The 12,168-nt window shown below is 42.0% G+C and overlaps 1 protein-coding gene across 1 annotated transcript; it reads left to right on the top strand.

The window, feature by feature from the left end:
- Nucleotides 1-6,030: 6,030 nt before the first annotated feature.
- Nucleotides 6,031-6,675, top strand: LOC104840583 (claudin-3). Its single transcript, XM_010581598.1, has one exon. The coding sequence runs from the start codon at nucleotides 6,031-6,033 to the stop codon at nucleotides 6,673-6,675; it is 645 nt and encodes a 214-aa protein (XP_010579900.1).
- Nucleotides 6,676-12,168: the final 5,493 nt, after the last annotated feature.

The following is a 12,168-nucleotide window of genomic DNA, read 5'->3' as shown; positions in this document are numbered from 1 at the left end:
TTGTCTTTTCTAATTGAAAATGAGTATGTTTGTGACAACTGAAACCCAAACATGAGACATCAGGGTTCAAGACTTCATGAATGTCAGGGAGACTGTATTCAAGGAAGGGGTCATAAATGCAAACTTTGTATCTAAGAAAATAGGAGCAAAAGAATTGCCACACTGAGTGTTTGTTTAAATGTCTTTTGAAGAAGCTGGGAACAGACTGATTTAGCAGCCACTGCTGGCAACTCTTGTGGCAGGGACCACAGCAAGAAGGTAACCTTAGAGATAAAGCCACACTTCAACCAGAGCTGTGCTGTGAAACAGTGATGACAATGACAGAAGGGTAAAAAACATTTCTGAATTTCTCTTCTAGACACATCTGAACTCAAGGGTCTAGAGCATTAGTACAGTCTTTGAGTATCACGTCAAGGAACATGCAAGTTGTGTAAGACTTCCGCAAATTCCAATGACAAGCCCCAGCGCCATCTCACACTTCCCTGCAGCCTCTTTCCGTACCTGAGATCTCATGTTCCAGGTGTTGGTGACTGCCCCATCCCGCTCTGCCTGGTGCTTCAGGTCCCAGAAGGGCAGGAGATACCGCAGAGGGGATGCTGCTGCTGGGGAATGTATTACCTAGCACACACCAACCTCTGAAGGACCTCTGCTAAATTGCAAACTCCCCGCCGCTGAAAGCTAGTGCCATCTGGCCCTCAACCCATCATGTGAAATGATGCATTTAAAGACAAGTCTTGCAGGTGATTGCGTGGTTGGGGGACTCTTATGCCACCCTACAAGTTGGATGTCAGCCCCTGGCACAGACCCTCACCCCATGAGGGAGTGTGAGACCCAGTAACCTGAAAGGCCCATTTATATTTAAATGCGCTAATTAAGAAAACATGCTAGCTTTTTTCCCTGCATTTACCTGCAGGGTTTTTTAAATCTTTGTTTTCAGGAGCTTAAGGCAGGTTGAGTTTTAGAAAGCAGATCTGAAACCCAGCTGATGCATATAGACTGCTGCACGTAATTTAAACAGCTTTTCAGAGGACCAATATTAATTCCAGAAGTGAAATGCATTTGGTGCCATTTAGGTTTATCTACTCTGAGAACTGGTATCATAGCCCCAGCCTTTTGTCACTAGCAATTACTGGAAGTAAAAGAAGTGTTGACAAAATTTCAAGTATAGCTCCATTTCTGTTTGCTCCTGCTGCTGAGAACATTAGGAGATGGGACTGTGGCCAGAGAGAACTGACCTTTACTGTCTGCAGCATTTCATTTTAGTCTTTTTAAAGGTAAGCCCGATGCACAGATGACCCAAAAAACCCCTCCGTGAAAGCATTTGGCAGTTGAGAGAGCAGCTTGCTTGCATTTTTTCCCCTAGAAGCAAGCTTGCAGCTGTAGGAAAGTTAACAGAGCTCCTGGGCATCCTCATCTGTTTCTTGTAACTGAGAGGGGGAAAGTCCTGTCTCATTCTGTCCCTGAAGTATACGGGCAATGGCTCAACACACTTTTCATAAACAGCTACCCACTGTGCAATGCTTCATTTAAATAAAAATAAGCAATAAAGACAAAAGGATCCTTCAAGTTTCTGTATTTGGATGAATTCACTAGCATGTGTCATCTTTTACAGTTAGCTTCTGTCTTCTCTGTGCAAATTTTGATTGAATGCTAGCAAGTTTACATTTTGTTTTTATTCAGGTAGGGTATTTAGTTAAAAATACATCTATGAAGGAAAGCCCTTTCTAATGAAGGAATTGAAAGATGTATTAAGAGAGAAAAAATGATAGCAAGGGACTGTTGGGCGAGAAGCCTGTAGAAGCAGCTCTCTATTTTTAGCTATTGTGTCTAAACTTTCCAAAGACTGTCCCCAGAAGCTGCTAGAATGCTTGTTGGATTGGACTGAATGGATTTGAAATGAAAGTGTTGATGAAATCATGGGACACCAAGAGATGGAACTGTAGCCGCCTCTTAACACACTTCTCTTGCTTCTTTGGGTGAAAAGGGGTTTCAGTCATGTTTTTTGTCCACTGGCACACACACCACGTAGACCTAGCTTGTTCCTCCTGTCAAGTCTGCCTTTGTAGGCTACCTCCATCCCATGAAATAGCTGGCACGCAAACTCTGAATGCTGAAATCTGCAGCTCTGAGTGAGCTTCCACATCAAGAACTGCATGCCAGTAACACCAACTAATTGTTCAGAAGACTGCCTGTAGCTGAGTGAATATGAGTTCATATGCCTTAGGAAATTTCATATAGTGTTACATCACCATATTATTCAGACCATATAGGTAATCTTTCTATACTAATTAAATTAATTCAAAATATTTATATAATTACCGAAGTATGAAGCCAGCCAATAGATCATGCCAATGCTGTCTGTGTTAGCACAGACTGCCATATCACCTGGGCTTTGAACTGTATTTTATCCAGTATAGCTCTAAACACGCAGGGACTGAACTTTTGCATTTTTCTCTCAGAAGGCTGGAGAGGGCATTTGCACAGGGACCAAAAGATTTTATGAAAAAATATTACTTCTTCCCTCTTTTTATGCAAATGGCAAGTTAGTGATGGATCTTCCTTTCCAACGGGAATGCCTCTCTCTGAAACCTATGGGAAGGGCACTGCTAAAGTCAGGGCTGCTGTGAGCCCCAGCCACGCGCCCGGCCCTGTCACTCTTCTTGCTATGAGGTTGGTTCCTTCCCTCCCTCCCTCCTTCCTTCCCTCCCTCCTTCCTTCCTTCCCTCCCTCCCCTCCCTCCTTCCTTCCCTCCCTCCTTCTTTCCTTCCCTCCCTCCTTCTTTCCTTCCTTCCCTCCCTCCCTCCTTCCCTCCCTCCCCCCTTCCTTCCCTCCCTCCTTCCCTCCTTCCTTCCCTCCTTCTTTCCTTCCCTCTTTCCTTCCTCTCTTTCCTCCCTTTCCTCTCTTCCCTTCCCTTTCCTTTCCGTCCCTCTTTCCCCCTCGCCCGAGCTCTCCCAGCCGCCGAGTTGGGTCAAATCCTGGCGGGAGTCGCCCTCTGCAGCTCGCTCCCAGTTTCACTTGGCGTCTGCAAGCGAAACGTCTTCTGGTTGTTGTGTTTTTTGGAAATGCTGGCCCCAGGACTCCTGAAAAACGACCCTCACCTCGGTCCACGGGGGGAAGGCGCGTCCCCGACGCCCACGTCCCCGCGGGATGCCCGGGGCGCCGTGGGCCGAGGGGCTGTGCCGGACACTGGGGACCGAACGCGTTCTTACCCCAAGGTCCCCTTGAAACGAACGCGTCTGGCAGGTGACACCTCTGTCCTCGTTTGAGGAGACCAGCAAAACCTACGGGGTGCTTATTAATATTCATAATGGTAGAGGCTGGAACCAGGAGCCACATCTTTGCCTTAATTTTGACGTGTTTTCATATGGCAAGCAAATTCCTCTATCTCACCTTGATATTTTGTTCCGTATTTTCTTGCTGACTCTTAATACCAAGAGGTCACAAGCGTAGGCTTCTGTCTGACTTTCCAAAACAGGCAAGTATGAGAATTGTAATCCAATTCCATCATCGATCTCAGAAGTCTTTCTTTTTCACCTTGACTTGTTTCGAAGTCAGTGATACCACGTTACATCAAATAAGCTCCAGCGGGCAGGGTGTGGAGAAATGAGCCGAAATGAATCATTTCCTACATAAGCAATTTTTTGTGTCTAGACATTTGGTACCTCATCTAAAGCCCATCTGTGTTAGCTGGTTATTCTCCTATGTTTTCAGAATTTTTGTATAAGCCTTGAATTCTTTCAGCCTGCATGTTTGCTTGTTCTGTATGTTTTGTGAATCTCACAGGAAAAAAAAAAGAACTTTTCCTATTTTTTAGTTTTATAATTCAACTCTGGACACCATTCTAAGTAGCTTAGCACATGAAGGTTTGGTAGAGGGCTCGGTAATCACGGATACAATCTCATTTAATTCTGTGAGCAGACAGGTGGGCAAATTCAATCCATTAAGATAAAACACTGATACCATACTCTGAAGAGCTCTCAATGACACGGATCGGCCTGCTTGCCTATCTTCTACGACCTTGATATCAGCAGGTGGTTTAAATGAATGTTTATGACGTATACAAAAAGTGTTACAGAAATACGGGCTCTGCACAAAATGGTATTTTAATATGGTTTGGGTTTGGCCTCTGTGTGCTCAACTAATTCAAACAGCAGCAGAAGGGACTCAGCGCAGGACTCCTTTGATCACGCTTTTTTCGGTCTAGCATCTTCCCCTAGACATGTACAGAAACAACAGTATTTTGATGTGGAACTGGAAAGAAAACGATTCATAATGCCCTGTGGGGCGACTATGCTGTGTGGCTGGTAAGAACTCTTAATTAGATAGGGGGGTTTACAATCACTTTGTAAATAATGTAGCAGATTGAGAAACCATTTATAAATTGGTTTTGGTTTAAGTAGATAAAAACCACAGAAGGCTATTCTGGAGCAATTTCCTCTGTGCAGGAAGGGATTAAATGTACATTTGCAATAATGGAGATTAATATGTCCCACAGGAAATCAGTTCTATTGGAGATACATAGATGAATGGGGAGGCCAAAACGATAAAATTGCAGATGTTGTTGTGTTTGGCTGGCGTCAAAACTCATTCTGTCCCATCCTGTTATCACTGGCATCAGCTTCAGGACTGAAGTAAGTATATGGTGGGCACCAGTATGAGAGGATGGACAATGTTTGCTTAAGGCCATATTGTTACGAAGATATTTTTTATTTAAGATTTCCGCAGATGGATTTTTGCAACTAGATTGTATCACCAACTGAATCTGTTTGTTTAAGATAAGTAAATAGAAAAGTTATTGCTAGAAAAGTTGCAGATCTGTCGTCTTATTATTAGAGTGAACTTGGTACAGTATTTCTTCAGTCTTGAATGCAATGGGAGCAGCAGAAAAGGTATTTTAGATAACTCATAAAGATCCCTAGAACATCTCAGATCTACATAATAAATTCAAGGCCACATCTTCTGTAATCACAGATCATTCCTATAATTGCTCAGAAGGTTGTTGAAAGATGTAGGAAATTAACAGGTTTTTTATTTTTTTTTTTAGAATAAAACCCTAATTTGCACTTAGAATGTACAGTCAGCAAACAAACCTAAAATCTTTTGCTAGGTTAAATGACTAAAATCTTTTCCACCACAGCGTTAGGATGATTTGAACTGGACAAGTTGGGCAGGTTATGAATGAGTGTGATTTGCAAAGGTAAAACACTGAAGAAATCTTGGTTAAAGTTTGAGGGGAGGAAAGCAAAGGCAGCAGATCCAGGCTCCAGCCCCTGCACAGAGCACTATATATTTCTGATTAATTCAAGTGCTTCTGCTGATGCATTCACGGTTAGATAATCTAAAAAAGGTCAATGTTCAGTGGTCGTTATTAGACTTTGTGGCCTGGATTTGCTCGTGCCTCTGAACTACGGTGCGTTCCGCCTAACGCTGGTCCCAGCAGCTCTCAGTAAAGGTGGCACAAGAGCAGAAGGTCTGTTGGGTTTGGCCGCTGCACTGAAATCGCGGCTGCCAGCGGAGAGGAGAGCGGCTTCTGCAGCTGCTTCGTAGGATCTCGTGCAACAGCCAGGATCTGCGGATTTTGTCAGATTTAGTTTCTACTAGCCAGTAACCCTAGGGCTCCTATTACATGTAATGTGTATAAGGATCTTTGAGCATAATGGTTAATTACCGAGGAAGAAAATAACTTGGAAGAAGATGTGAAATTTCCTTTTGTGAATGTAAAAATGAGATTGTAAAGGGAGCTAATCAGAGACCCTTTCTTCTCCTTCTGATACAATGACATATACAGAATTAAAACCTAGATGCTATTTGTCTACGGACATTAAAACTTCAAGAATTCATTACAGCTGGGGAAAGATGACTACCACCCTCCCCCTGTGCACATATTCTCTCCTGCTTTTTCTTTTTCACTAACCGGTTCACCTATTCACCCAAATAATAACTGCCTTTGTAATTTTATACCGTGTTTCTTCCCAGTGCCTCTCTTCGCATGGCAGCCGTGTCTGGGACAGAGTAGAAGACCTCCGGAGGATGAGCTCCCTGGCCCGCAGCTCGCACCTCCAGCTAGCCGCCTTCGCTCTGGGTACGGTAGGCTGGATCCTGTGCACCATTTCAATGGGAATGGTGGAATGGAGAGTGTGGCATGTGGACAACACCACTATCATCTCCTCTGGCGTTGCCTGGGTGGGGATTTGGAAAGTCTGCTTCATCAGTTACCTTCACGTCTCGCCTGGCTATAAAGAACAGTTCTGCCACAAACTCAGTGGCTATGACTCCTCCATCCCCCACGAAATTTATGCTGCTCAGGGTCTCCTGTTGATCGCCATGTTCATGGGCTTGCTGGGAGTGACTGCCACAATATTTGCTCTGAGGAATGTTTATATGGGAGTCACTCGCAAAACTCTCATTACCCATTTCTTCCTGGTGGGTGGCTGCTTCTACATACTCGCTGGTCTGTGCGTCCTGATTCCCGTGAGCTGGAATTTCTATTCGGTAACGCACAACCAGAGCATCGCTTTTCCTCCTTCTTACGACATGCCCTCCAGCCCAGCGGCGCAGGAAGCCGGCGCTGCCATTCCTATCGGGATTGTAGCTGTCGTCCTCCTGCTGCTGAGTGGGACTTTTTCTCTCTCGTACAGATTTCCAGCAACCGCAAACGCTATCACGAAATCCTGACAGGATAAATTCCTCCCGTGCTGCTTCAGAACAAGAGCATAGTCAAGAGATAAGGGCAGCAGCACGAGTGATTTTATAGTCAAGGAACTGCAGAATTTAATTTTAGTCTATAGCAGCCACACTATTTTGTTATATGAACCAGCTGAATTACAGTCTTAGTTGTAACATATATGACCAGAGGTTCGTCCTTGAGAGAATTGCTGTTGAGCAGCAACTGTGATTAAGTTTTACCAGTTGTCTTCTTTTGTATATACAAACGTTATTGATTAATTTATTTTTTTGTGTAAGATATTTATCATTTTCAAAAAACTGACTCTGAACTACTGTCCTGTTAGAAAAACGTGAAATCAGACGTATTAAATGTGAACTTGTTTCCTTGTTGGTACTAAACTATTTTGTCCATTATTTAATTACATCTGTAGCAAAGTACGTTTTGTGACAAGTCAAGACTTTTAACACCAATAATATGAGTGTCATCACGGTTGTGTCAAATGAGTCTTCCCTGAATTGTCTTACCAAGGTCTTGCCAGTTTCTCCTCTTCCTCTAGGGCACATAAAATGCTGTGTCTTTAATGCTTCTATTTTTCTTTCAAGCTATTTGCATTTTATGTTGCAACATGTTTGCCTGTGGGCAAGGTGCGCTCTTAGTTCCTCACTTAGGCAGAGCCAAAAAGTCTGCAAGTGTTTGCTTCTTCATCAGACACTTCACCAAACCCACAGGTATTGCAAAAGACGGAAACAACTTCTACAAGTTATTACAAAACTGCTGTCAAAATCAGTGCTCTTAGTAACCGGGAATATCCAGTATAACTTTCAGGGTATGATTCATTTGACCTGATGTAGACATCTATACCTAAACTGGTCACTTCAAGCTCCATTTATAGTCAATGTAGAGACAAAGAGAGCTTTTTTCCAAAATAGATGCCTAGAATGGCTGGGAGACGTCATGCTCCCTAAAAACCTGGTTCTCTTAAGCCACTGTAATGGCTGTGATAACTACAGTTGCTAACTCTGGCATACACAACCAAACTTCACCTAAGCTAGATAAAGTTAGGTGAAATGAATTTGTCATTTAAGTAGCATTTCATATGCCAGTGCCATTAAAAAAAAAAAAAGAGAGAGGAAAAATGTCCCACATGCTGCAATAAGGGCAATTAAAAAAAATAATTAAGACGTTGAGAAGAATGAGTAAACAGTGTTGACAAACTGATGATCTCTTGAAAACAGGTTCCCCCCAAAGTTATTAGACTTTTAAAGAAATGCTACAGGAATCTAAGTAATTTAGTTTTACTCTTTTAATTGTCCTCTATTTTCTAATATACTCATGGATTCAAAGAAGAAAAGAAAATGTAACAAAAATGTAATAATTCTTGTACATTACAAGAAAAGGTAAAATGCCAGCAAACCAAGTCTTATTGCTTGTGGCTGTTACTACCTCAACTTATCCTAGCAGTCCAATTTTTCCTCCACACTGTCTCAACTATACTGTCTATACAGAATCTCTATAGCACCTTCATTTCCTCTCCAGTCTTCCAGTCTCTTCTGAAACAGCAGCTTATCTCATCATTGGTAAATTTTTCATCCGCTGCAGGGATTTGTTTTGACTGTTTACAATGCTGCAAAGCACTTTCAAGTGGTGTTTCAATGAAGGCAAGTAATTTAATAGCTTGTTTATTATATATTGTTTCTAGTTTGATTTCTACTATACATCCTTTACAATGTTGGTAGGTTTCATTTTTAAATGTGCAAGTCAATAGAACTGTTATCTCTTCCCACAGGGCCTACAATAATATTAGATTTTATCTTATTGTAGTTGTAAGGAAAAAAAGATCTATCCATGTGTTTATGCCAGCATTTCCTCACATTAATAAACCACCAATATTCCCTGGCAAGGAATTTGAACTTTAACAGAAAATGACTGATTCTTCAACTTTTTTGAGTTCACGTATGCACAGAAATGTCAGTAACCCCAACTGTATTTGTTAGCTACATTCACTAAATGATTGGGTTCGATTTACACGTATTCTTCTTGGCTAAAAGAAAAAGGAACAAACAACATCAGACACATGCCAAGTTTCTGCGTTGCTGCCACAGCTGTTTCCACCGGTGATTATGTTCATCTGTCCTGATGTATGGCTTTGAAACACGGTGGTGTGTGTGTCAAATGTAGGCTAGATGGTGTGGAAATTCCCCAGCTAAACACTGGAATAGATTACCTAAGGAGATGTGTGGGGTTTTAAAATAACATTTTGTCAAAAATAAGTTGACATAAATAGTGCCATGAAGACTGTAGGTATGAGTGAGCCTATCTCAAGACAGAGGGGTGACTACATGCAGCTCTTGGTATCCTTTCCCACTGTACTTTCTAGATCTCTAATACAGCAGTCTATCAATAGTCACATGGTCCAGATTATATATTGATATATGATAAAATGTAGTCTATGGTTAAATAGAGGCTATATTAAAACTCCCAGTCCTTCCCTGAAGAAGAGATAGAATTAAAAAAACCCAAATCTTAGCTCAGAGCAAGGGAGGGGCAAAGCCATTCCATCGATTCCAATGGGATCAAGCCTGTCTAACCTTGATCCCTCAAGGCTGTGTGATTCATTAAATTTTAGTGAACATTTGCATTCATTCAGATTTTGGTATTGGAGGACAGCAAAGCTCCTGTGCTTTTACTTCACCAGCGAGGAGGCATAGCTGCTTTGTGCATATTTTTGTGACACATTTGTTTTAGAATTTGAGAAGCTAAGTCACCTTTCAGTAGGTCAGTTTGTTACCATGTCGGTTGTGCTTGTATAGCTATTTTTAGGGTTGTCTGCAAAATCAGGCAGCTGAAATGAAATTATTTTGATTTAAAACTCAAAAATGCAAAACTTTTTTGGAAGGCTATTTTTAACCTAGATTGCTTTACGGAGCTACGCTATAGCCTGGCCGCACAATCCCTTGTAGTAGCACAGTTGAGGACAGGCAGCAAGCTGCAATGCAGACAGGAGTGAGTGGTCGGGGCCTTAAGGTAGAGAGATAAGGGGCAAGAACCTCTTAAGCAAATTTCACCGCTGAAGAGATCATATCGTGAAGCTCCGTCTCCAGCTTCAGTGCAGACTGGGACCTGCTGCCTCCCCAGTGACAGCACTGCTCGCCCTGTGGGCTCCACCCTGTCTAGGAATGTCTCCACGCTGGCCTCAGTCTACACATAAACCAGTCTCGCTTTATTTTTTCTGAGTTGACAATAAACAAGTATCTTGTGATTCACTCACACGTCTGAATTCACTGCTGGGGGCATGATCTGAATACCAAGGCTCCCTTTGAGTTCTGCTGGGTATCCAGGTGTAATGATAAGGCACCCATCTTTGACCTCCATAACATGCTCCTTGGCGTTCATCTACTACACGATGCGTTGTGCTAACCTCATTTACGCGCACCATCTACCTCACCTGTCCGTTCATGGCCACAGACCAAAATGTGTATGAATATGTGTTCAATACTCCTCTCAGAGATGGATGCTCAAATAGTGGATGGAGCTAAAAAGTTGCCTAGCAGTAAAACAGGCCAATAGGACAAAGTCTACTGAGATTTTCTGCCCAGGTGAATATGCAATGCTGCCCACCATCATTTGTGTTCAGATAAAGGAAGAGGGAGGAACTGGAGACATTGTACTGCAGAGTAGGTCATCAAATTAGTCAGGTTAAGTCAGTAAAAAAAATTTTTATTCAAGTCAGCAGTTTTATATGAAGACAGCCTTAATTGCCGATTTAGCTGATTAAAAACAACGCTAGGCTCAGAAAGAAATGTCTTTGTTGTCACATGGCTTATGGTATATTACAATGATGAGAGGGAGGGTGTTTTTCAGGAGAGAGCTATTTTTAGACCTTGGACCATTTTTCCCTTAGAATGGAAAAACTGAAATGTCACAGGCAATTTCCTGCTCTTTAGGCCATTAAAATACTTCAGGACAAAGCGTTTTTGCTTAAAAAATGTATGTCTGGCTGGCATAGTGTTTAACAGCAAATTGTTTTCTTAAAATAGGAAACCAATGTACATTAAATTAAAGGTTCCCAGAAGACACATGTTCTCTGTGAAAATATACCTTTTTGAAAACTGAACTGGGATTCCTTTCATTCTTGCCAACATCTGTATTGTCAGATCCAGTATCGGCTCATAAAAACATATTTTTCAACCGACATATTTCCCTTTCCACTACTCAAATAATTTACTCTGTTTCCCTTGCTTGAGAGAGGCGAGATTGTTCAATAATTAGCACGGTGGTTTGGAGTGTATTGGCTCTCAATTATTGTGTCAAAAACAACTATATGCGAATCAAGAAAATGTAAGTGAGTCTCATCTCAGAATTATAAAACCAATAAATACCGGCTTATAATCGGGGATGGGGTACAGTATGCACTGTCAAAAGCCAATTCACAGAACGTCACATCACTCCCTTTCTCACGGGATTTATGTGGAAAAGACTGAGTGTGAGGTTAATTCCCAGAATGGTATTTGAAGAAGCTTACACATTCTGACTGTCCAAGGTTACTGCACGTGCAGGCTGATCTTCAGCAGCTGACTCCGCAGACTCATTATGGTATAAATTGGGAAAGGTAAAAAAATAGATCTCACTTTGAATTAACATTGCCAAAATATTACCAGATACCTGAGATCAGCTGATGAGAACGATTTGTACCTGCCCATCCAGCCTGCCACAGATGGCCTCAGGAAAGACATTGCAAGAGAGAAAACATGTGAGAAACTGAAAACTACAGGCATTGCACCCACCTTGTAGGTACATTGCAGCTGCTGGCTGACTGAAATCGAGGGGGGAAAATCCCTTGCACAACAGAAGTGCTTAAAATACTGGAAATGAAGCATTCACAGCTTGGGGAAGAGATTGGAAATACCAGTGCTATTGCTGAATAGCAGTTTGAAGGTATGGGAATAAAACTGGCCAATACAGAGATGTTTTGTCTACCTCTAAAAGAACTATATAATACCCAGTCACTAGCCATGGCCAAATAAAAGGACTAGATCTTGGGGTGAATTTGAAATCACTTAAAGCCAGATTTCTAGCTATTTGTCCAATAAAGTTGTGGCCATCCACTTACTGGACTTTCAGAAGTCCTACTGAAAAGCTTAAGCTGTCCATATGCGACTTTCAGAATAATTGATTTCAGTGGATCTCACATGTGAGCTTTAGTATTACAAATACGTGTAAAATCTGATGCACAGTCTTTCCGCACAGCAGCTTCCTATTTATAAAATAAAGATAGTAGCAACTCACAAAAAGTTACAGCAATAAATACATTAAAGATTTGTATGATAGGAGCCACAGAAGGCACTGAAATAGATCTGCTGAACCACTGGGTTTTGTTTGTACTCCGAAGCCATACTCAGGGACGCAGAAGTCCCTTGGGTGTGTGACACTGCCTTGCTGTTACTAACAGAGCAGAGGCAGAATAGGAATGGTGTCATGCAAGGCAAAGGAGGAAAAAAACG

This window comes from Haliaeetus leucocephalus, unplaced genomic scaffold, assembly GCF_000737465.1.
Source record: "Haliaeetus leucocephalus isolate CR32 unplaced genomic scaffold, Haliaeetus_leucocephalus-4.0 Scaffold795, whole genome shotgun sequence".
Taxonomy (NCBI): domain Eukaryota; kingdom Metazoa; phylum Chordata; class Aves; order Accipitriformes; family Accipitridae; genus Haliaeetus; species Haliaeetus leucocephalus.
Note: the sequence above shows the minus strand (reverse complement) of the source record. Positions and strands in the feature narration are given on the sequence as shown.